Source organism: Zeus faber (assembly GCF_960531495.2).
Source record: "Zeus faber genome assembly, chromosome: 9".
Classification (NCBI taxonomy): domain Eukaryota; kingdom Metazoa; phylum Chordata; class Actinopteri; order Zeiformes; family Zeidae; genus Zeus; species Zeus faber.
In genome coordinates, this window is record NC_137197.1 from 31,845,254 (window position 1) to 31,872,159 (window position 26,906).

The 26,906-nt window shown below is 42.0% G+C and overlaps 1 protein-coding gene across 2 annotated transcripts in view; it reads right to left on the bottom strand.

The window, feature by feature from the left end:
• Positions 1–26,485, bottom strand: part of ulk2 (unc-51 like autophagy activating kinase 2) — a 46,888-nt gene extending 20,403 nt beyond the window's left edge. For both annotated transcript variants that reach the window (XM_080006785.1, XM_080006784.1), the window contains exons 1-14: positions 25,560–26,485; positions 21,935–22,027; positions 21,731–21,772; positions 13,429–13,461; positions 11,981–12,017; positions 7,670–7,843; positions 7,385–7,458; positions 7,192–7,293; positions 7,049–7,107; positions 6,860–6,942; positions 6,696–6,746; positions 6,526–6,614; positions 5,793–5,961; positions 4,905–4,965 (exon numbers count right to left, since the gene is read on the bottom strand). In XM_080006785.1, coding sequence (XP_079862911.1) covers positions 4,905–4,965; positions 5,793–5,961; positions 6,526–6,614; positions 6,696–6,746; positions 6,860–6,942; positions 7,049–7,107; positions 7,192–7,293; positions 7,385–7,458; positions 7,670–7,843; positions 11,981–12,017; positions 13,429–13,461; positions 21,731–21,772; positions 21,935–22,027; positions 25,560–25,649 — 1,157 coding nt within the window. In that variant the 5' untranslated portion in view covers positions 25,650–26,485. The remainder of the gene's footprint in view (positions 1–4,904; positions 4,966–5,792; positions 5,962–6,525; positions 6,615–6,695; positions 6,747–6,859; positions 6,943–7,048; positions 7,108–7,191; positions 7,294–7,384; positions 7,459–7,669; positions 7,844–11,980; positions 12,018–13,428; positions 13,462–21,730; positions 21,773–21,934; positions 22,028–25,559) is intronic.
• Between the last annotated feature and the right edge of the window lie 421 nt (positions 26,486–26,906).

Consider the following 26,906-nt stretch of genomic DNA (forward strand, 5'->3'; position numbering starts at 1 on the left):
AGAAAAAATTGATAATTTGCATTATTTTGTTATTGTGGAGGATACGAAATGTTCTTGAGTCATGACTGGTCACCCACAGAGGGAGTCAGCCTCCTACAAAGCAAAGTAAGAGAAGAGCTTATGGAAGCAAGAGGAGCCATGAGGGGAGGAGGAGGGAGTTGGAGAAAACCAGAAACTAACCAGTGGGAAAACAGTATTATGTAATAAGGCAGAGCGTGGGAGGGTTCAGCAGAAAGGGGCGAGAGTAGGATTACACGTGAGGAACAGCAGTCTGTACACAAAGAGCCACAGAGAGCCAGTGTTTCTTTGTTTTAGCTCTGAAATTCGTAGAACTCATTTGTGCCGTCTGTGTTATTTCACCCCCGAAGCCAACTGAAGCATTTACACAACAAGCCCCCCCCACCTCCCCAAGGTTGTGCAAGGTGTTAAGACTCCTTACACAGCTCCAATATGGACAGAGATATTAGGACACGACAACGGACATTTCACAACAGAGGGGGGGGTGCATGGGCGCTATTGACGCAAGGCCTGATCTAAGGTCTTCTATAGCCTTCTTTCTCTCCTTTCTTCCCGTGATAAGTGAAATGTGACTCCGCAGACCATAAGACTATGCTGTGCGTGCATGAAGCCATTTTCACTTTTGTTGCGTCTGATTGATAGCATGCTTTGTATTTGACAAGAGTTTTATTTGATTTACATCAGCGCTGATACGTGAAAATGAACTAAATGGGTTTTATTTCTATAAAAATAAATAAAAAGCAAAATGATGGTGGTGGCGGTGGCCAAGTAATGTAATCTGTGTATGCCCGAACACCGTCTAACACCGATAACACCGGCAACCCTAATTCAAATATACACAGTATATATTAACTATTACATTATTCCCTTCTCCCTCAATATCATTGCTTATATCTCCTTAATTCTCCTCTTCCCCTCTCTGTCTTTATGATCAATAAAGGAGATAGTGTGATGGGGGAATAAGTCACGCAAGAGGGTGGGTGGCAGAGAAATGGAAGAACGCTGTCATCCACAGGAACTCTGAGTGTGCGTTGGACAATATCTATGGAATCACTACTCTGGTTGGTCATTGGTACCCGGCCGTTTTTTTTATGTGCGTGTGTGTTTCTCTATGTGAATACGAAAACCAAGCAAAATTAAAAAAATAATAATAATTGCGTACACAGGTCTGCTAGAGGCTATCGACAGAGAGACAAAGATTAGGTGCAAAGCAGTCAGCTGTAGGTCAAGGCAAAGTGAATAACAGTGAGAGAGCAAAGTGCAACAATGACACGTCTCTAATCACACACTCGCTTACTCGCTCGCACGCACACATCGCTTGGCAAATTGTCATGTTAAGCAATTAACTTGCTCCCTGGGCAGTGAACGCACACTCTGTATTACTGTCCTGGAACGGTGAATTTCATTTTCCCCACAATGTCTTGCAGCTGCAGATCAAGATCACACAAATAGTATGGCGTGCAGGCAGTCCTTGTGAAGGAACCATGCCAAAAGGCAAAACAGAAATACACACAAGGACAGCAGCCTATACATAGACGCCACCATGTGGGAGACAGCGCATGATTAATGTGTGCGTGTCCTTCGTACATGATGTGCATTTGAGAGTCATATTTCCATTGCAAAGCCGAATGTCAATTTATACATCTACATATGTACACATAACCCCTGTTATGTGGGTTTTTGTGTTTACATGCTGTAGCCACAAAAGGTTCGGCAGCTACGGTGGGAACTCTGAGCAGAAAAATCTTGTTTCTTTCCCAAGCAAGGGTTTGATTGCTGGGTGTGTGTTTACAGCCAGTCCTACCACTACCACAACTTCCTCAATGTTATCATTATCCTCCATCAAAAGCCAAATATCAACTGCCTTCTTAGCACATACTTTGAAAATTGATTGGCTCATCATCTGCTTTGCACACATAATTTTATATCATGGCTACTGCTATAAACTAGTTCTACACTTCAAGTACACTCCAAGACTGCATGAAACAATCATTAGTTTTGGCTTATTAGTATTGGGCGCCCCAACAGTTTCTGCACTTTTATACCATTGTCGTAAAGCCCGGTCCAGTTTCAGAAGATAATTCATTTTACCAGACCCGTGCCAGGCTGAGGTGTGGGTGCACCACTGGCATGTCTCTTCCGCGCTGTCCGGGAGGTGGAGCTACATTTTGTTTGAGCAGTCTTTTTTTTTTTTTTTTTTTTTTTTTATAAATTTTACCAGGCAAATATACAGTTATTAGCGAAGCCAAACCTCAAGCAAGTGACGTAGTGCCACAAAGCCTAATGCACTTTTCACGTGATTTCGTACCTAAACACAGAAGTTACATAGCACAAGAACAGGCGTTCAGGGGGGTGGTGGGAATGAAAGAGGTGCCAGTCTCCATATTACAAGTCAGTGTACCATCAAAATGATTCTGAAACTGTTATTTTAAAGTTAAAAAAAAAAAAGCTATGTAGTATTGCTTTAAGACAATATATTTAAGGGGTCCTTTTTCTTTAATGTCAATAATGAGGTATCTTCCAGCTAGCTTCTGCTTTGTTCCCAGTGTCACCACACACACACACACACACACACACACACACACACACACACACACACACACACACACACACACACACACACACACACACACACACACACACACACACACACACACACACACACACACACACACACACACACTTTCTAGGAAATTTCTGATCTGCTTCATATTTACCCAGAAGTATGATTTTGAGACTGTTTGCAAAAGCAAACAGGAATGGAGAGCTTAAAAAAAACTCCCTTCTCCACACACGCTCTCCTACACGCACAGTTAACACATACACTCACCGGCCACTTTATTAGGCATACCTTGCTAGTACCGGGTTGTACCCCCTTTTGACTTCAGAACTGCCTTAATTCTTCGTGGCATAGATTCAACAAGGTGTTGGATTCCTCAGAGATTTTGGTCCGTATTGACATGACCGCATCACGCAGTTGCGCCAGATTTGTCGGCTGCACATCCATGATGCGACTCTCCCGTTCCACCACATCCCAAAGGTGCACTATTGGATTGAGATCTGGTGACTGTGGAGGCCATTGGAGTACAGTGAACTCATTGTCATGTTTAAGAAACCAGTTTGAGATGATTTGAGCTTTGTGACATGGTGCATTATCCTGTTGGAAGTAGCCATCAGAAGATGGGTACACTAAAGGTGTGGTCAAAAAGAGATGGACATGGTTAGCAACAATACTCAGGTATGCTGTGGCGTTCAAACCATGCTCAATTGGTACTAAGGGGCCCAAAGTGTGCCAAGAAAATATCCCCCACACCATTTCACCACCACCACCAGCCTGAACCGTTGATACAAGGCAGGATGGATTTATGCTTTCATGTAATTTAGGCCAAATTCTGACCCTACCATCTGAATGTCGCAGCTGAAATAGAGACTCAGACCAGGCAACATTTTTCCAATCTTCTATTGTCCATTTTTGGTGAGCCTGTGCCAATTGTAGCCTCAGTTTCCTCTTCTTAGCTGACAGGAGTGGCACCCGGTGTGGTCTTCTGCTGAGGTAGCCCATCTGCTTCAAGGTTCGACGTGTTGTGCGTTCAGAGATGGTATTCTGCACACCTTGGTTGTAACAAGTTGTTATTTGAGTTACTGTTGCCTTTCTATAGTCTCAAACCAGTCTGCCCATTCTCCTCTGACCTCGAACATCAACAAGGCATTTTCGTCCACACAACTGCTGCTCACTGGATATTTTCTCTTTTTCCAGACCATTCTCTGTAAATCCTAGAGAAGGTTGTGCGTGAAAATCCCAGTAGGTCAGCAGTTTCTGAAATACTCAAGACCAGCCCGTCTGAAACCAACAACCATACCACGTTCCAAGTCACTTAAATACCCTTTTTTCCCCCCATTCTGATGCTCGGTTTGAACTTCAGCAAGTCATCCTCACCGTGTCTACATGCCTAAATGCAATGGGCCATGTGATTGGCTGATTAGCTATTGGTGTAAACAAGCAATTGAACAGGTGTACTTAATAGAGTGGCAGGTGAGTGTAATCCAACAGTAGAAAGCTGCTTTCACACAAGCCCTACAGACAATATCTGGATAATCAGGTCCGAACTTACACTTTTACGCATACGACGTGTTTACACTACCTGGAAATACTCAGTTTGGTTTAGACGAGGGGCCGAGCCTGGGTAGAGCGTGCAGGAGGCAAGACATGATGCAATGACGCAATGAATGAGTTTTAGCACACCCAAGATGGCGAACGAGGCTACCGACTAATCTTTTTTTGGCATTGATACTTCATGTATTTGGACGTAATATAAACAAAAGAATGGAATGGAATATAAAGAAAGCAGAAAGGAGTACGAAGCAGCTACCCTTCGTGCACGACATTACGGATATTATGCAGACTTTGTACTACTAGTGTGCTGGCTGGGTGAAGTCCGTGTAATGTCCAGTCCAAATGATTCAGACATTTCAGGGTTGCAGTGCATGTGTGAAAGCAGCTTAAGTGAGTGGCAGTATATGAACTTACATGGAGCGAGGTAAGGAAGATTTTTTCCCCAGAACATATTCCTCTTGGTACAAGGTATACCGATAGCCAATTAAAGATGAGTTGTGGCCCGATATCAGTATTGTTATTTGTGTATAGTTCATTTCTATGACAGCAACAGAGGCCTTTAGTAAGGACATGAAGCACCGACTCATATTCAAAGAAAACTAGACACCAGACAAGAGACACCAGATCAGCTTGTCTCTAGAGGAAGGGTCTAAAATTATGTTTATTTCAAGTGTTTACACTAGTGCCTCAAGCCAAACACACGCTGACGCACGCAGATTATTGCATATGAACATGTCATTGTTGATTTTGACACTGATGACATCACACTCACCCTCCACAAAGCAGGAACTCATTGGACGGCCGGCGGCTGGCTGCACCAATTGGTTGGTCGTCTGAAAGAAAAGAGGAGATGAGGATATGTGGGAAACACAAAAGCCCTGCACTGATGTATAAAGCCTTAGAATTTCACTGTAAATATCACTGGAACATTTGTTGAAATCAAAAAATAATTTAAAGTTCTTGTCATCTGCTTCAGAGCTAAGAGTCAAGCGCTAGCAGGTGCTTTTTGTTCATGTGTGTTGCGGCAGATGTAGAGTGTGAGGGCTCATTGTGCTAGTTTTGAGGCTGTGGTCTGTATGGCTACTGTTTATGAAGTGTTTAATGAAGCCTAGAATTATATTGTGGCAAAGGGTGGCAGGCGTTCAACTGTTGTACACTTACATTTCCTTGGTGATGCGCAATGTGTATGCGTGCAGATGCATCTATGCACGGCAGGTGTTCACTTTGTGCTGTGTATGTTTCCAAAATTTGCAAGTTTGATTTATTAACTTCTCTCAACACAGGTTCTGACATAAGGGCGCGCATGTGTAAAATAATATATGCATATATTGTACTTTTCAAACAATTACTCATGGCGTCCCCTAGAGATTACACTTAAAATGTAATTGATGCAGGAGTGTGGATACAGCTCAGCCCGAGATTGGAGCTACAGTATTTTGACACAGAGGTGGTTTAGATGAAGTTTAAAATTGTTCTTTGTTTGCATTCATATTATCATGCCACAAGTTATTTTTTCAGCTGTTCTCCCTACAGCTCTCCCTTAACCCCTGTTTAACACTTTGTGTTTTTCTGTATGTAAACCAACAAGGACAATTATTCATTTGAAGTCAACACTTGACAACCCTCTGGGCCTCCTGCCTGCACTTGTGTGTGTACTCACAGCTCTCGGTGGACAAGTGTGGCACCAAGACAAAGTCGTCGGTGTCACAGGAGGAGTTCTTGCTGCTGGTGCTGCCGGCAGATTCTTTGGACAGCTGCAGGTAGTTGGGGGGGCCGACCGGTGGAGACGCTAGCACGTCCTCTGCCAACGTCTGCATGTCTGGCAGCGACTGGGTGAGGTAAGGTAAGATTAGGGTTTGAAACCAAAGTTTAGTAAACTAATAGTAGTTCATCTCTTCAGTGTTCAGTGTCAGAGATGCAATGAGATGGATTTTGTTCCCAAGCAGCATGTAACCTTCAGCTCAGGAATTTTCTGTAAATAATAATTAAAAAATGTTATCAGAAAAAACTTTAGGAACTGGTATCAAGGTCAAGGTGTCAGTACCAAACAGTTTACAGGTGGACGGGTTTTAGCGGCGGCGAGAGATGAAAGAGTCAGATAAGAACATTTGGAGAAAGGAGAGGATTAACTTCTGGTGGGTCTGCCAATTAAGGCCCTCGACCGGGCAGAGCTGACTGTCAGACTACTGTAATCACACTGATGCAGAGGAAGAAAAAGAAAAAAGAAAAAGTGACATTCTGGAAAATCACTTTCCCTGTTTTCCTAGTGACTGTGCTACACTATAGATACATCTTAAGGCCAAAGACCAATAATGAACGAAATGCCTAATCCCTAAAGACCTGAGCAGAATGTACCAAGAAGGGATATTTAACTTGCACATGTCAACACTCACTGGTGGGGAGTTGTAGCGGATGCACGGCGAGCTACCACAGGAACTGTCCGACCCAATGTTGGAGGTGCTGGGGACTGGAACTGGGCATGCTGGAGAAAGGGTAGGGCAGTGTTAAATTGAGATTCGGTCCAGCTACTGTCCTATTGGGGAAACCTGAATGTTCAACTTACATTTTTTAATGGCAGACGATGCCTCCAGGAAAGGATGGCTGAAGAACATGTCTGCACAGGTGCAGGGGAGTGAAGGTGGCAGAATGGTAAGAATAGAAAAGTCACAACAGCGAAGACATGCATAACTAAAGACACTCATTGCAAGTCATAACGTAACCCCTTACCAAAGTCTATTCTGTCCTTCTGGTTCCTCTGCAGCAGCCCCAGCAGCAGCTCACTGAGATGTGGCGATGTCTCTCTTGGGATGCTGCAAACAGACAGAATGAGGGGCAGAATACCGTCAAATTGTGCCTCCTGCACTGTGACCTGTCACAGTAAATCATTTCTAAACTTGAAGGTCTAGTCTGACTTACATGGGCTGCAGACTCTTATTTTTCTCATAGAACATCCTCAGGTCCTGAGGGCTATTGGCCTACAAACACACACAAAAATATGATACACCTTCCTCCAAACATAGGAGAGATTCCTTAACCGTCTAATCCAACACTGCATCCACCTGGAAAGGAGGCTTGCCGACCAGGCACTGATAGATGACCGTGCCAATGCTCCACAGGTCAGCCTTGGCGTCATAGTTCTGAGACATGATGACCTCTGGGGCCTGCGGAGAGATACGAAAGGTCAGCTCACGTTGCTCAGCAGCCATTTGATGATTGATGGCAGCTGTGATATCAAAGGAGGACCAAACTCACCATGTACATGGGTGACCCACATAGTGTTGCTGCCATCATGTTGCTCTGAAGGTATCGTGCAAAACCAAAGTCGGCTGCAGAGCCAGACAGAGAGAAACAGGCCAATCAGTGACATGTTATTAATAGCAACACACTCTACCTTACAATACCTTGTTGATAGATGTATAAATATGATGACTAAGACCTGAATTTCCCTACGGTTAACACGGTGGTCTGACACTGAGAGCATGCTTCAATGTGTGCCGCCGAACATGCAAAGCTTTTTGCAGTCCACGATTCTTTCACCTATTTTGATGCGAATGCCACTGATTCCAGACTTCCTGCGACCCACATAGGACAGCAGGATGTTTTGGGGTTTCAGGTCCCGGTGGATGATTCCCTTGTTGTTCAGGATGCGCATGGCAGCAGCAATCTGCTGAAGGAACACCCTCAACGTGTCTTCTCTCAGAGTACCCTTAGCTACAGCAGAGAAGAGGGGAGACAAGAGCGCTCACATTATTTAATCTAACGCAAGCTAAAAACACATTTCTGCTCATCTTTAATTTAGACTACAATGTAAGTATCAAAAAATCACCATATATAGATTTTGTGATGCTATGATGGTACACAATAATAAACGGTAAACCTTGCAAAACTCAACAGTCATACAACCTCATTTGATTGTGAGGGGTGGTGACTTAAATCAAACTGTGGCATTAAAGTTCCTAGTGTTTGGGAAATGAAGCCCCTTTCACACATACTGTAGTCCCCGTTAAATTACTGGGATAACCTTTCCGGCACCGCCAGTGATTTTCACTATTCACACATGCAGCTACATTTAGGAACATTTCCTTCTTGCGCCTTTTCACACATGCCATGACAATGCCGGAATAGATCGAGCAAGGGACAGTCTAGCAGAAGTCACCTGTGCACCCCCCACAACCCAATAGTGACGCCATTGGCCAGTACTCCCTTTATTTATATGTTGTGGCATCTGCGAGACAGACACCGGAGAGGGACAGATAAAGCTCATTCACTTGCGGGCACAAAGATGTATGTGGACATATGAGCGCAACATTTTTATGAAAAATACTACATTTCTGCTGAAACACTGCCGATTTTTTGCAAATGACTTGTGGGTTGTGGACTGGTTGAGTAGCAACACACCACACCTGACGCTCGTTGGTTGGGCTAACGAGCGACAGGTTTGAAAACCCCATCCACAAACGCACTCAGAATAGGAGCCTGTGTCATCACATGTTCAATCTGCTCCTGTCTAATACCACCTAGCCTTATCTCTACAATAAACCGGTGTTAACAACCCCCCGTCGTCTGTGTCTCTATGCCGGAGGGCCCTGAAAACGCCACTTGGGTGGCGAAACGGTCACATGACTGTTTATAGAAGATTTTGTGCAATTGGTCGCAATCCCCTTGGCATGTGATTGGGGAGATAAATCCCATCTGCTTCAGTCAATACATGTTTTAAAAAATGATCATGGCATTTGGAATAGTTACCTTTAAGGAATAACTTGTCTTTTTTTTTACATTTGCTTGTAATGGAATTGGCCATGAAAAGTCATGATCGATGAGGTTTGTAAGACAAGTAATGTTTTTTATAATAACACGCATCCGACACATTAAAAGGAACGTTAAAAGAGAGTCTTTTTCCCTGAAATGTTACTGGGTCTTGAAATGAGAAATTGCCGGAACAGATTTCCCGGAATATTGACCCCTGCTCCCATTCACACGTGAATTCACCTCATGCAAGAAATGTTACAGAACATTTCAGGGATAGACCATGTGTGAAAGGGGCTTGGATTTATAAACATTAATCTAGGATTCAGGCTTTACCACCCTCTCCCCATCACAGTGGGCCAGCTTCAAATAGGGGAAAAAGTTGTGTAAGTAGCAGAGTAACAGTATGAGGAGACTTATTACATAACATGAGGACAGATTGATTTTAGCAGAGAGCATAGAGAGACGCCTCCTGTACAGCCAAGGCCTCTCTACTGATAAGGCACCCTGACCCACACCCCGCCTCTCCTAAGCGGAACGATTTCTGCTGGTTTCATTTGACAGCCTCAAATAGCTTTAGGGAGATACTGTGTATGTGACCATTACTGCATTAGTGGGGCCTTCTGGTCACCCCTGATCTTGACCATGACCCATGCTATTAGGGAGATGATTATCCCCAGTGATTATCACCATTATCTAGGGCTGCCCACTGAAAGTCGACAAATCGTATCATCAGCCGGAAACCCGTCAGTCGACTGAGATTCTTCAAGTCGTGGTTTTTTGTTTGTCATTCAGTTTGCATTACATTAACAGGATAAAACAGATAAGACGCTTACAAAATACACAGGGATAACAATAAGGAATTATATATAAGGGGAACCATAAATATATTTTTATATGTGTGAAACGTCCGCGTATAGACACTGACGCGAACAAGGCTCTCTATGCACCCAGCTCACTGTGCCCAATTCCTCCAAATAAAACAACAAAAAAAGGTGTGAGGACAGGGAATGGAGGAACAGGGCACGAGTTGTAGAGATTATTTTCCGTGCATAACGCATAGAGGGGGGTGATCGGGGAGATTTACGTAGAAAGTGTCCCTATTAAGCACAGTTTCGTTCCACTGCGCTTGTTTCGTTCGCTAAGCAGACATAAAATAAAATAACCTACATCTAAAATAAAAACACACCGTTTTGGTGTGCCGATTGCGGGCGCCCCATCGCTGACACGAGCAACGTTGGTACCACTGGAGAGGGACACCGGTGGGCAAAACGCGTCCCGTTCACTCCCCCCCCCCCCCCCCCCAGGATGGCACCCTAGACGGCCGCCTATCTCGCCTATGGGAAGAATCAAGCCAAGCCAGCCTGCCCCCCTGCCACTGCCGAATAGTCAAATATTTACATTGAACAGGCAAATCTGATTTGACTGACAAAATTCTGAGTCGGTACAGCCCTACCATTATCTCCACATTTTGAAGACAGTCAGTTGTGGAAGGTACAGTAGGTTACACAAAGCACTAGCAGCAATAAAACAAACCTGATTAATGTTATTTGTAAGACAGACCGCATGTAAAAACATGGTTGTCTGAGACAGGTAATCAGACCATGTATCATGGGTTCAACTTATAATACAACATTGCTGGAGACAGCACAGCATGCAAAATTAACGTTTTCTGAGCTCCTTAGGTTGGTAGTGCAAAGGCAGAGACGATTGTGCACTAGTATGTTCTTGGGGAAGGATAAATCATATCTCTTTTATTCTGGGGGGTAATTCTGTAGTGTGCATTAGATTTGAATTCCAGTCTGAGCCCTTGGAATAAGTCTTCTCTGCAGCTTCTCTGCAATGCTGACTGTGTGCTCAATGAGCCAGAGAGAAAGGAAGCCTTTGTGCGAGGCAGCAATGGTTCCAACACACTGACATGGCTCACAGAGCAAACATGAAAACACACAAATAATCGTGCATGTTTGTCAAAGCCAACTTTAAAACATACTTATACACTACACACTCTTTTTGTCTAATCAAATGCACATCTCTGTATTATCTTCCACAAGAAAACCTGCACAAAGACACTTCAAATACCTGGGAGTCCACATCACAGAGGACTTAACATGGACTTTACAAACAGACACTCTGGTGAGGAAGGCGAGGCAGCGTCTTTACCACCTCAGGCAGCTGAGGAAATTCCGGGTCACGGTGAGGATCCTCAAGTCCTTCTACTCTGGAGCAGTGGAGAGCATCCTGACAGGCAACATTACTGCCTGGTTTGGGAGCTGTACTGCTCGGGACAGGTGGGCCCTGCAAAGGGTGGTGCGTTCAGCTGAACGTACCACTGGAACTTCCCCCCCCCCCCCTGCAGGAGTTATACACCAGGAGGTGTAGTAGCAGAGCCCGCAGGATCATGAAGGATCCTCATCACCCCAACAACGGACTGTTCCAGCTGCTGCTGTCAGGCAAGCGCCTCCGCAGTCACACAGCGAGAACAGAGAGACTGAGACAGTTTTTTTCCCGCAAGCCATTAGAACTGTCAATGCTGACCTCACCAGGGGTCCTCATTGAGCCATACACATAGGCTCCACTACCTACTGTACTGTATGTAGCATACTGTACCGCATACTGTGTCACTGTTCAGGGTTGTTCGTGATGCCGTATTGCTACGCCGTACTGTTGTATACTGTGCTGTAGTATCCCAAGCACTACCTCACTTTATCCACATGCCACTTTAATGCACATATCTGTATATACATAATTGCCTATTCCATATACATAAGCATATTCCTTCTATCTATTCCATTTTATCTCATTTTATTCTATATATTTTTACTTTATTCTATAAGTATTCGACTTACTGAATTACGTTTTAGGAGTCAGTTAGTTGGTCTATTAGAAATAAATTTTTCCAAGGACATAGTGTGTTATCACCGGGTGCATTGCATTACATTTCACTGCATATATGTATGAAAGTATGTATATGTATGTGACGAATAAACCTCTTGAATCTTGAATCATTGGGACATCTCTGCATTGTAGCGGGAGTTACTGTATTTTGTTTTGATTATCAACAATCCCCTAAGTGTGTGATGGGGAGATAAATCTGAAACTTACCTTGCAAATAGTCTGCTAGATCGCCACCGTTGCAGTACTGCATTCAAAGAGAAAGTGGAGAAAAAGAGAAACACTATGAGCCACACTGTGTGAACAGAAGCTGAACTTGTGTGAATACACTACAGCGTGGCATACATGTGATTTGCTTAATGGGTGAAGCAAGTCAGAAGAACAAGAAGAATAGAAGAGAAGGGAAGAGGGAGAGCAGAATTAAGTGACAGAGGAGAGGAGATGGTCTGGGCGGATGTGAAAGGCCTAAGCAGCAAAGCTGAATTATGAGCTGAGGGAGAAGTTGGTTGTTACCAAAGAAAGGTCACCTGTGAGCATGCTCATTGTTTTTTTTGGTGATTTGTACTAGCGTCACAATACAGTATGTGTAGGGCAAGGACAAAGGATAAATTGAGCAATCCTTTTTTTTTTTTCTTTTTACAATCAGTCTTCTCTTGAAATATCAGATTTGGACTTTAATTGATAGTGCACTTGATAAATTGGGTTAGCTTGGTTAGGTAAGGCTGACACATTACAGTCTTCGCTTTTAGATCGCTTGGGTCCAGTGAAAACCATATCTTACGTTGGCAGAACATATTGCAAAACGTTCCATGACTTAACAATTTCCCCCTGAATGTTTGCAGGGAATCAGATTTTCTTCTCAAAAAAATATTTTGGTTTTGTTGCAGAATGACTAAAGCGAGTATAAGGGGGAAAAGTCAAAATTACTTTTGGCTGAACTACATTAAATATAATACCAAATTATCCCTATTATTTAAACCCTTTTTTTAACCAGGAAAGTCTAATTGAAAAAGAGATTTTATTTTCAAGTAAACTACTTTAAAATAATAATCCAAGTGGATAAAAGAGAAAAAAAAATCTCCAAGCCCTTTATCAACAGGCTGAATTCCCTCAAAGGGCTTGGAATAGCCGGTCTCAAGTTATTTCACAGCAAAACATGCTCAGACACATATGCAACATGCTCAACAAGTGGAGTGTGAGAAGATGGATATTTATATCCAAGGCAGCGCTCTAAACTTAGGGCAAAAAAAAAAACAACAACATTGAGCAATGACTTTCATGGGACAGTGTTCCTGGAAAATGGGCAATAAGTATTGGGGGATGAGGGGGGGTAATTCCAGTGACTGTTGAGGTGCTACTATGGTTTCTTTTCTCTTTACGGGTCGCCAGTGGTGTTACAAAACTGGTCAGACACTGAGTGGCCTGGAGAGAGTAGGGAGGTGAACTGGAAAAGTACAGGAATTGGATATTAGCAGGTAAAGAAACTCAGACAACAAGACTAATTAAAAACAAAAAGAAATAAAAAATTGGGCAGGTTGTCAGACAAATAAAGCCTGCACCAGATAAATGTGGTAATGAGTATAGCGTGTAGAAGAAATCACCCCCTCGCCACCCACGCAACACTTCTCAAATATCTTCAGTCACGTTGTTGGACTTACCTCCATGACCAGAAACACAGAATTGGGAGTTTCCTGGAAGAGAAGAGGACCACAAAGTTAGTGATTGAGGGATTTATGCTGAAGCACCTTAGGATTATCAACAATAACCATATGGTGGTTATATAAGGTTATGGCAGTAAATTTAAGAAATATAAAATATATAAAAACACTCATTTATTCAATTATTATACATTATCAATTCTATTGAAAAGTATACTTGTTGTAGTCATACCTGACAGTGTTAACAGGCCAAATTGGATATATGTTGAACTTTATGGCAAACAAGAGCCAAGCTCGACGCTCGACAAGTTAGTCAAACTGGTAAACTAATGCCCACCCTCAGTGACTTCATAAACTTCAAAAGTGTGTGTAGTTACAATTGGGAGGTAGTCGGCAGGTGCACACACCACTTCTTTTCGTGTTTTTTGTTTAGTTTTTTTTTTAAACCACACTATATATGACTTGGCACAAGCTTTCTCACACTGTGTGTGTGTGTGTGTGTGTGTGTGTGTGTGTGTGGTCTCTGGATTCAGAGAATCATGTCAACACAACATCTAGAACAGACAAACTGCCAAGTAACATAAGCAGCCTTGTGGATTAAGCCAACACAGCTTGGTTTGCAGTGAGTGTGCCAGCATTGTATTTTCTGCATATTGTGAGCACGACTAACACATTCCTACTTGCATGCCTTACGCGAGAGGTATTGGGTTGAGGGCTATAGAAGACTGAGCCCTCCTGTCACTGACAACATGAGTCAACAGTAAACTCTCTCCCCCCTTTCACTCCGACATGACAGACTCTAACATGATGGAAATGACTGAAGAGCCCAATCTTTCTCAACAGCCATGCGCATGTACGGCCGCTACAGTGTGCTGAGAAATTGATGGCCTAACAAAACTGTTTTTAAGTCATGTGACTTGCAGGCCAAAGCAAAGAGGCTGTGTGATTGGCTTGTAAGTGGCTTTTTCGCATCCAATCCCGAGAGGGTTGGCTGCAGATGGAAGTGGGGGATGGGCAGGAACAAACACACATTCACCACAAATGAATGTGTGCGTGTATGTAGGCTGCTTCAGCACAGCCAGAATTGGATTACATAATGAGGGATGTACTCTACATTTGTTGTTTAGGAGGGACTGCGTGTTATTAGGGGGCTGACTGAGGGTAATAGGGAAAGGGGTGGGTGAAGTTAGCTTTGTGTGTGGTAGTTACCCTATGACACCACACACACACACACACACACACACACACACACACACACACACACACACACACACACACACACACACACACACACACACACACACACACACACACACACACACACACACACCCCCCCCCCCCCCCCCCCTCCAGAGGGGGAATTTTTAAAACATTGTCTGTTGTCCCAGGAACCCCCCAACTTTATGTAAAGAGAAATGTTCTTTCTCTCTACAATGTAAATTCTAACATGGAAGAACCAGATCACATTTGGCCCTGTAAGGAGATGAAGAATAACCACAGGGGAGCCTGGAGGTGCATTGTAAGGGATTCTAATCCGCGTCTGCCAGGTCATTTACAAGTTCCTGTGAATTCACTGTTTGATGTAACATCCAGGGAGACAGTTGAGGGACACAGACTTGTTAATGACTTCTGACCCAAGCCATACCCTCTGTTGTTGTATAAAGCCCTCTTGATCAGAAATAAGATTAGACTGGTCTGAACACTGCTTTGGAGAAGTACTGAACGTTTCTCTTTATTCTGCAGAATTAATCATCTTGAATATTCTCAGTTTTGTTTTAGCAGGCAGATTAACCTCACCGATCATTGTAGAAGAATTTCACACACACACTCACACACTCACACACTCACACACTCTTTGGGCCATGTAACAAGAAAGGCCTTGAGTGAAAAACACAAAAAACATTTGGCATTGCTATTGTGGGTTTATTTTGGTGTCACGTGCCACATGTGAAATGCAGTGCAGATCATGTGGCTTACATAAAACAACAACTGCTATATTTGCACGCTCTCTCACACAGAGCGGAGTTCTAGGCAATCTTGGAACCCATCGGCTATCAGTCTGGCGATGATTTAGACCCCCCCTTTTTTTTTTTAATGCTTGTGAAACAATCCGGTCATAATTGTCGTCTCTCAACTCCAACTCCATTCTTGAGTCTCAAGTTGCTAATCAGACTATAAACAATGATGGGCGCACGGAAGAGGAAGTCTTGGCCAGGATATCCCCTGGCTACATCGGAACGCCAGAGATTGACAACTGTATTTTGTAGATTAAATTAATTAGGAGAAGATATCTGAATCAAAAAATAATTTACTAATACAATAATTATTATAAATCTGGTGAAATTGAAAAAAATATATATGTTGTCCACGACTAGTCGACTGCTGCGAACACTGCCGACTAGTGGTTATATTAGTTGACTAGTTGGTGAAACCCCTAGTGTGTGTGTTTTATTTCTCTGGGTTTTCATTCCAAGCCATTTTCATTTGTTTAATACACTTCAATGAAAAGACCTTTGTTGGAATGGGAACAGAGGGTCATACAATTGGTTTTCTAGGAATAGGTTTCCAAACAAAGAAAAGCAAAAATGAACTATCCACGAACAAATATCCACCTTCCTCTTCCTCAAAACATCAATCCTTTTCTCTGCATTTAGAGCATTCTTTACAGGGAAAAACATTCAAGCAGGAGGCCCTTTTCCCCTTCTCTAAGCTAGAACACTCTGTTCCTATAGAGGAAGTTCAGGTTTTGTTTTGGAAGCATGTCCCACCATGCGACTGCCCAGCGCACCACATGACGCTTTAGCCTTGTAAACAAACTGGCCTCCTCCTCGCTCCTCCTTCTCCCCCCTACCAGACAAAGAAGTACTTGTCACGCCTTATTATCTTTCAAAGTCTCAAATTACAATTCTCAAAACTGGATGCGACTATGAGTGAGTGAGTGGGTCCAGGTCGCAGGCGGTCTCATCTTTTATTTATGTTTTATTAAATGGGAACAGATATTCTCTTTCTAGATACCTGTCATAACAAACTGGCTTACAGCGTAACAATGACAGAAGATAAACATGGGACTACACCGATCAGCCACAATATTTAAATCACCACTAATATTGGTATTATGTTATTTTCTTAAAATACTTCATAGAAACTTCATAAGACTTTGCCACCATGGTTATTCAAACAAAGCACCATGTGATTTCTGAGACTTAAGGAGAAAAGGCAAGACTTATGTATAATAAGTCATACAGCAAGTATTAATTTGATCATTTGATCAAAAACCTCAGAGTGAATGTTTAAATGCCATGAGTCTTTGACCAACCTTCATAATGTAGGCCATAGCTTGAAAATATAATTACACTTTCACATTTGTATGTGCTTGCAGCCAGGATCAGAGCTTGTCCTGGAATAAAGTGACCAGCCTATGGTTGGCCTTTGTTTTTTTACGTCTTTTTTTTTTCTTTTTTGCCAGGTACTTCATTGGGGTTTTATTTGTTTAAATGTATTCATTTTCTTTCATTTATTTTTGGTCAAACTTATAATGGCATTATAATAAATCTCACATGGTGTATGGTTACTGGAGTCAACTCAGGGACTGAGTGTCGCATCTGTGTGTTTGTTGCTTTAGGTAAATGTAGAAGAGAAAACATTGACCATTTAAAGGGATTAGGGTTTTAATGGCTAGGATGGTTAGATTGACAGGCCACATATTGTGTCAGCAATAGGGTCCTTCCATGTAAGGGAACAGGTTCCTAGGTGTGTAGGTATAAACTCAGTCAGTATAAGAATCTTTTGGCTTCATTTGACTGGGAAGTCTCTGACCGACAGACTGGTTAAAGATTTGAACTCTTAAAGTAAGGATGTTAATTAATCGATTATTTTCTAATAAGAATTTAATCAATTAAGATTTTGTGTTGTCGATAAGAACTGGACAATATGTGGTCTTTCTGTATTTGTATCGAGTGTTTGCAGCGCAGGGGTTAGAGAAAAAACAACCCAGCCAGGAAGAAGTAGAACTCACTGGAACGACAGGGGGCCCTCGAGAGAAAAAAATGCCCAGTGGAATAGGAATTAGTAGTAGAAGTAGATAGAGGCTTAACAATAAGCATGGCTATGCGTAGAAAATGGGAGTTTCTTGATGCCAAGGTGGATATTATGTTTATCGTCGCTAAACAACTAATGCTATGTTCAAATGGAACACGGTAGACTGGAACGCAATAATGGTACTTTCTGAATGGAACGGAGAGGAGGGGAAAAAAAAAACCCTGGAGCGAAGGAGAGCGAAGAGAGACAGCAAAACTAAACAAGCGACATATTGATATGGTGTTGATTCCAATAAAATGTATTAACTAAATGATTTTGTCTATATTATATAGAATAATTTGAGTAATGTTTAATAATTTGATTAGCGTCTCATTGTCCATATCTGCACAGGACCCGGTCTCACCTCCGGCTCATTCCATCTGAAAGGACGGCAAAAATATTCTAATATTTAACTCGCACAAAGACAGGTCGTTAATATTCCTGTATGCGCGAACCAGCTTAGCGAGTCTTGCCTCAAGTCTCTATTTTGAAATAAAATGAGGAGAAACACTCAAGTATGTCCCCACGCACCATGGTGCCTCCCCCTGGTGACGTGATTAGCTTTTATGTTATCGATTATTCGACGATTGTTTGTTAAGGTTAACAACTCTCAAATAAGGAAATTCCTTTAAATTTGCATCCCTACTTAAAAGACGTTATTTTCCTATGTCTGTTGTTTCTTCTCTGACTAACGTTAATGGTTAACTTTTGTTATTTCTTAACTCAGTTTACATTTTCTTTCATTTTCGACTAAGCGATCATTCCTTTATAAGTTTTTGTGTGTTTTTGCATTACAATGGTATCATTAAGGAGTCACTATTATTCCATCTGTGATTCATTTTCATAGTTGACATAACTTAAAATGTGTTCAAGCATTTTCCTTCTTGATATCCGTTCTGCTGATTTTTGATTAGACTGTTGATGTTATCATGTTTCTATTGTTGAGTATAATTCGCAAACAGTAAATATTATTTTTTGAATACCCCAATCTGTTAAGTCTGGTTCAATTCTCCCCATCAGTATGTTTAACGTATTTATCACAGACTATTCCGATACAATCAAACAAAAATGACACGTCAGTCATTTCCATCAACTCAGATTTGTATAGATGCCAGCTATATGTTAATCCTGTATTCAACCTGCGGCCCACGGGCCATATAGAATGAAGAATGACCCTTTGAAAAATTGCAGATCGATAGCAATGACAAAATGTGACAAATGACAGCAATATCAAAAGTAGAAAATGCTGATGAATGAATTCAGATGAGCCCAATTAAATTGCATGAACCGACCTTTACTTTTTACCCATGTATAGAGCCTGTAGATTTTAAAATCACGAGGCACAAAATATAAAAGTAAGAAACTAGGTCTGCAAGCTTAATTTAAAAACCGTGCAGGGTGAAGACTTATTTTCATTCTGCAATATGCCTGAAGAGTCCTGAGTTTGATTTGGCAATCTGAAAACAGCTGCATATGAAGAAGTGCTCCTCAGTGGGTACATCATGGAAGTAATGTACACTGATGCATGTACGCATTTCCTAATGGGCTGCACTGAGACGCTATAACTTCCTGCTCTGCTGGAATAAGCCTGTGACAGTTTATGGCTCCAGCTGCCCTCTGAACAGCCGATGAGTTGGAAGCAGAACGGCAGTTGGAAAGAGTGAAAACTGCTTCCAATAATCCTGCTAGTGACTTAAGAGGACGTCAAATAGTCGTATTGTTTGTAGCACTCTTTTGACATCACTTCCAGATAACTTAACACTTTCAGTTGCCAGGCTGTCAACCAGTCATTAGTTTTTGGTTGCAACTGAAAATATGGTCGTAATTTTTAGTCACGTTATATTTTGAGTAATTAAGTTACTATGCAGTTATAAGTCAGGCTGAACGATTTGGGAAAATAATTGAATTACGATTTTTTTTTTTTTAGACCAATATTGCAAATATTTAGTATGGGATATTTTTCGAAATTCTTTATCTTCTATATTATTCACTATGCCCAACACAACACTGGATACAGTCAACATATAAACTGCTCTTTCCTGTCAGCCAGGCCTACATGTTATGACGAAATGAGATGAATATTGATGCATGAATTGATATGAATAACATCTTTAATTAACTATTGAATTGTAAAACGAAAACCCTTCAATCACAGTAGAACATTGATTGATTTAACTTCAAGCCTTGTAATTGTTTCAATCTGAAAATCAACAATTGAAAAAATATATATGTGCCGCTCCGTGTGCTCAGGGACAGCTTCATGCACATTAAATAAATAAATAAATAAATAAATAGATAAGGTTAGGGGAAAAAAAATAAAAAAAACAAAACTGAACAGACAGTTTTGGAAGAGGCTCCGTCCGGACTCTACAGGTGTTCCAGGCTCTGCCAGCAGCATGCATCCCGCACCGCTCACTGCTTTGGAGGGCTGTCAACCGGAGACTAGAGCCGTGTCCACATCTTATTTCTAATGCAATATCAGAGAACAAGTCCCTTAGATAATCGATCGCGGAGGGCGTTGTTCTGACAGAAATAAATATATAAAATGCTAAAATCCCCACCACCCCAAAAAACTCTTCGGATCAGTTTGGACAAGTCACACAAGTTATCCAATTTTTTATGAAAAAAAAGCGACGAAAAGAGAGTTGTTTGAATCCCAGAATGTAATAACCTCCTTGTCCACTGTGATCAGCAGCTTGGCAGGAAAGGCACTCAGTGGTGCAGTGGGATTTTAGAACTGAACTATGAGCAGGACGCATACTTAATTTCTCTGACTGTGTAGAAATCAGATGCGCCCACATCACAGATGACAAAGAAACATGAACAGGTGTCTGTGCGCACCTGTGCGCACTTGAGTAAATGCACATGCAGCATTCTGGTTACGACTGTAACAGCAATATTTAAATATCACGAATGCAATGTATTTATTTTAGGGTGCATTTTGTCATGTTAAAATGTGGTTGCCCAATGGGGGCAACCAGAGGCAAAAAAATGGTTGCCAATTGACTAACACTTGCCACTCTGAACACCCTTTGATTTATTAATGGTGCTTTTCCAACACCAGGCCATGCTGTGCGAGAACGCCATCTTTGTTTTTATAAGGATGTGTAGAGATGCCTTTCTTGCCATTTACTGTAGTTTATTGGGCATTTTTAATTGGAAAACCTTGTTAAAAACATGAATTTTCTACATAAATAATTTAAATGGTTGGTAAAATATGGGTGCAAAGTGTAATTTTTTTTTTTTTTTTTGGCAGAAAAATGCTAGAGCTAGCCAAATACCTTTCATGAGACATGAACAAGTTAATTAAGTGAAGATAACTAAGATCTAAAATAGTGGATTGAACAATTTGTGCCGGGTCTGCTGCCCATTAACTAGTCCCATGCTCATGTGAGCAGAGTACTTTGTAATGTACTCAGAAGCTGTGCATTCCTCTACAATACCGCCGGTATTTACTTTAACCTGGCAGAGGCTAAAGAAGGAACTTGATCATGGGCGAACGAGGACAAAAAGTATGCAAGTTTTCATTCCAACCGATGACTACACCAGATCATGTCAATGATGAGCACAACTTCAGCATGAGGGCAGAGCCAATCATTTAAAGTCACCTGGTGCAGTCATCGGGTGAAATTAATACTCCTGGCCAGCCTTGTGACAGTATAGAGCCCTTGGAGTAGTTCAACCCTGAATCTGCTGGCGGCACCGGAGGCAAGAGGGGATTAAGGTTATACCATAACGTAGCTGCAGTGTTTGCTGACATGAAAAGAGACACTGGCAAAATCGATCCTCACAAGAGATTTGTGGGTCAAGGTTTCTAATACAAACTTGTAAACCTTCTCCATCTCAGAGATGATCTGAGTAGTAGAGCAGAGATAAGGTCTTAAAACCTCATGTCCGGCTCGCGGTGACCTTAACACTGTAAACCAAGGTCGGTATACAAACATATTGTATGACTGTATGTATATGTATGTGACAAATAATCTCTTGAACTTGAACTTGATATTGGCCACTATTCATCAAGCTCCTCAGAGCAGGAGTTGCAATCTCAGAAAAGCTGCTTGGATTGCATTTATGGTTGAATCCTGATTAACCAAGGGATAAAATGAGCTCGAGGCCAAAAGTTGGAGCATTCCAACTTTTGACACACAGCTCAAATATAGGCAACCAAGTCTATTAACTCAAGCATGTATTTTTTTATTTCAATGCTGAAAATATAATGACTCACCTGGACATCATATAGTGCAACAATGTTTTCATGTTGAAGTTCCTGGTTAAAAACAGAAGAGGAAAAAAAAATAATAATTCATCAGCGGTGCTATGAGCAATAGCTTGTTCAAACATTCACTGCCATTTTCGGCACAATGGGGTTGATGCCGAAACATTCCCCAGGATAATTTCTGACACAAGGACATAGAGCGATAACACTCACCTTCAGGATTTTGATTTCTTTGCCAAGGAGGATCTGGGACTTTGACAGGTTCTTCTTGTTAATGCTCTTGATGGCCACCTCCCAGTCAGTCTTCTGCAATATACAGAAAGTTGAGGGGGGTCAAAAAAGAAGGGCACACTTAGTTTAAAATCCCATTAGATAGCAACGGTCACTCATTCCAACAAGTATGTGAACCCATGTGTGAGTGAAAATAGCCAAGCCAGCCGGCTTTAACTGCATTGGCGGCACAGAAGACACCTTATCCTTTCCAACAGCACAGGGTCACTAGGGTTTCAAACACAGGTTGCTCTATAGCACTGAATGGCCTGGCACATGAAGAGACACTCAGATGGCTAGCGTGCGAGTGGGCCTACTTACACTAAAAACTAAAACAGAGCCACCTATTTTCTTTCATTACAGTGATATGGTTTGCATACAATCTCCTGCAGAAAAAGCAACCAAGCTTGTGTGACTCTAAAAAGCTGTCAACGCTTCAGTTTCCAATGACCGAGAACCATCTAATGGCAAAAGAATAAAGCCAAGGTTTCTTTACAAACGAGCAGCTTAGGTAATAAAGACCAGGAGAAGGTTGTTCAAGATTGAAATTGATCAAATATATTAACCCATCCTCTCATCGCTCTGGTAGGGCAAACAGTTTCTTATTAAACAGCATCCATTTAAGCTAGCTTGCCAATACAATTTAAATATTTATTTCAAGTAGTTTTTTCATGTTTGTCATTGAATTCTTTCAAATTCTTGCATCGAGTTGTCATTTAGATATGAGGCTTGCCCTTTAAATGTTCAAAATGTAGCCATATTTATACTTTATATATTACATATTATTTACATATTTATACTACTAGTGAGTCTAACCAATAACTACACTCCCACAGATTCTATCTTCTACTGCAAGTTCACCAAACAAGCATCATAGTCATGTATAATCTTTCTAGTACACATGGAGTGGCGTTAAACAATTTCTTATTATTGCAGATAGTCCAGTAAGAATATAAAAACAATTCATTCCCATTGGAAGATATAATGCAATATCTGTGAGATATTGAAAGCTTCCAATATGTCCTATTCTGTCAGCTCATGACCATAAGTGAGGGTTGCAACAAAGATTGACTGGTAAATTGAGAGCTTGCTCTCTCTGCTCAGCCCCCTCTTCGGTAATACTGGAGGTAAGTTAAGGTAAGTTTCATTTAGGAGGATTTAAATGTATATTTAATACAACACAGACAATTAATCCCAGAATTGTATTTTTAGAGCTAATTGTGCGTAATCACCGGGTGTCATGACATTTCACTGCATATGTATGACTGTATGTATATGTATGTGACAAATAACCTCTTGAACTTACATTGATTTCAACCAACCAAAGTGACTTCAAGGGGCAACACTAAAGGAAATTAAACTAAAATGGCACGGTACTGTGTGAAATGTGTTAGTGGAGTTAACAAACCCAAACAGTGAATGAATGGGATGTTTTCTGTTGATGATCTAGGATAATAAAATATGTCCTTATAGCCGGTGACTACACTCCGCCTCTGGCCTATCAGAAGCCTACATTTCAATGCACAAGTGAGACCTGTGTGTGTGTTAGTGAGCGTGTCACACTGATAGCTCCATCCACATCTCACAAAAACTATAACAAGCCAAATGGGCCTGATGACTTTCTACAAAAATGTGGCATCCCCATCCACCAACCGTAATGTGAAAGGGGAAGCGCTTTTTAATCATGCCAAACTAATAGTATGTGTGGCACACTGTGGACTGTTCAGTCATGCAGAGTAAGCACTTTATGTCAGAAGGTACCAGCTAAAGATGGAAGGATGCTTCTGTTGTAATAACATATGATCTCATTGTGACTCAAGTACGATTATGGTGGTGTGAGTAACAGAAGAGCTTAGCGTCAGCGACATTAGATCACTACACATCAGCACTAGCTGGAAGGTGGGCTTACCAAATAATAATAATAATAATAATAATAATAAAAAGATTAATTTATACTAAAATTAGGAAATGTACGTCTCTAAAGTTGTCATTTTAAAACTGCACTTCTTAGAGCTTCCATTTAGAATGCAATACTGTTAAGAAATAGCTAGAAACCAGGGAACCCTTCTGACAGATGTTCACAGAATGACCATAACAATCCATTCTATAGCTTCAGCTTGGCTTTAAATCTCATGGGCCAATTCTGCTCATAAGCTACCAGCATTACAGTATGAGTTTACAGGCCACATCTTAAGGGGTGAATTAATTGATCACCTCAGTTGCACACAGAATGCAGTAGCCCCTGCATTGCCCTGTCCCTATACCCCTGCAATTTCCCTACATGGATGAAGCAAGTATCGATCTCTCTCCTCTGCTCTCCCTTCCCCTCCTCTGCTTTTCTCCTAGATGGAACTGTTCCTAAAAATAGCATCGGGTGTCATTCTGATACTCAAGGTTATAAATAATACTGATCCCATTTCAATGGGTCAGGTGGCATGTGGCCAGCGGATGTTTTTGCTCATGATAAACTGCCTCCTAGGACAAACAAAACAAGTTCAGAGACCACTATGTGGTGCAATTTTAGGAGCCTCTGAACTGGGCTTCATATGTTCACCCAAGAATTTCACGAGAATTCCTCCAGTGGCATGCCATGTTACTAATCACATAAATCCAAAGTACATCACCTTATGGAAATGTACAGGGCAAAATCGAACGTGAAAACAAGCTAATTAGTTGGGCTCATCAGGATGAGCCCCAGGTGATGACAGCAAAACGGAACATGAATGGACCTCGCATAGCTCTTATATAAGAATGGCTCCTCTCCTAAAAAAAACATTAAAATGAAATAAAAAAATGGAAAAACACTGCACCCATCCAGCCCTCAGCATCAATCAATACGTCAGCAAGCGATTCAGAGCCGCTTGAGTCATCCGTTTCATGAATGAATGCCGTTACCCACAGTGCGCCACGCACTCCAATAACAACGATACACTGCTAATCACATAATCTCGCAATCCATTGTCATGTCCTCGCATATTTTGGTTTAGCCAGCGTTGTTGAATGATGCGTTTAATGGGGAACTTACTTAATTCTACTTACTTAATACTTAATTCTGTGTGCATATGACAAAAAAAAGTGGTGTGTTACGACATAAAACGCTGCATCCTACAATGCGATATTGACCCAGATTTTCAAATGGGGAGAGAGTTGGGGACTGCTCATTGTTCCGACGGCCCATTATTCTGAAACCCCAATAGTCCGAAAAGTGTCGGATTAGAGATGGTTGAGTTTAGGTATTAAGTTAGAACTGGTTACGTTTAGGTATAAAGTTAGAAGTGGTTCAGTAAAGGTATACGATTACAAATGGTTCGGTTAAGGTATAAGGTTAAGTTTAGAAATGGTTACGTTTAGGTATAAGGTTGGATGGAGATGGTTATGTTTAGGTATGAGGTTAGAGATGATTAGGGTGTCGCCCATGTGCAATGGGCCATTTTTCGTATTTTTGCGGTTTCGGGATAATGGGCGTCAGAACAATCGCATGGCACCAGTTTCCCCCTTTGCTTTGCTGTGTGTGTGTGTGTGTGTGTGTGTGTGTGTGTGTGTGTGTTAAAGCAGCCAAGTCATTCACCTTTCTGTGCCTTCCTTTAAACACCACTGCGAAGGCTCCGTGTCCCACCAGGTCCTTCCTGCTGTACTCGAAGTCCCCCACTCTCTCCATGGTTAAAAAAGGGTTGTCCACACAGATGCTCTTCTCTTAACTTTCAGAAAATAATCCTGGGGACGATGAGGATCGCGGCTCACTGTATACGATAAAGGACGTCCTCGTCGTAATTTGTGCGCCTCAAATTCATATCGCGACCGATCCGGTCGAATTCCTTTATTGCTTGAAAAAGGAGGGCATCGTCATTCGGGGACTTAACGGGAACGGACAACCCCCACTCAGAAAAGGTGTCGGCTATCTAAAGATCCGGGACAACCGCGCACAACGTTGATTTACACTTTAAAAGCATGAAAACCGAGCGAGCCCACGAACGCAAAGGTAGAGACACAGTTGTCAGCCTCGAGGACTCCGGCTACATTCTTTGAGGAGAAAACGTATTAATTTCAACGAATAAAAGCGTTTGGCGCGGAGGTCTACATGATGACGGACGTCCGAGACTCGTCCAAACCCCCGCAGACCGCCACGGCTATCTGACGTTAGCCCCTGAATGACGTAACGCCGCTGCCACGCCGCGCGTCATACTGCTTCCTGTGTCCCGTGCGCGCGCGCCAGAATAACATTGCGCAAACACCCGATGTCACGCGCACGCCGTTTAATAACTTCCCCCCGCGCGCACCCACCTCGAGCGTTTGCAGGTGCGTTTAATGAGCTGCACTCGCTTCAACTCGAAAATAAAAAAACAATATTTGCGAAAACAAATATGACAAAAAAAAATGGAACCTGATGTCCCGTCATTGCACAGTTGTCTTCTGCTCCGCGTCCTTGACTTCCACCGTCTCGACAGACGACTCTTAAAGTCCGTGTGAAATAAAAACACTGCTCTCCAGCGGATTCCTCGCCGTCACATCTGACGTCGGGCAACCGCCGCCATCCCGAACGGTTTCCACTCGGCGATGAGGTGTTTTCACGTCGAGAGGTGCAGCAGTTGAGGTAAAATGCGTGTGTGTGTATATATATATTTATATGTATATATACACATTATTTACATCTGTGCTGCCTTGTCATCGTTTTTGGAGTCCGGCCGCCTTAACGGCTGCGTTAAACAATACTGAAATGTAGTGCGGCGCTAGCTCTATATATCCTATCCCTCCGCGAAGCCTTTGGCTACACGGTCACCTTCCGCGGCAGAATATAGCGCGCTGACTGAAAACTGACCGGAAATCTCAAGACTGCGTCTCAATTGAACAAATTGTTAATTCATGCGATTTGAAACTTAAATGATAAAAAAAATATTCATAACGTATAAATAAATAC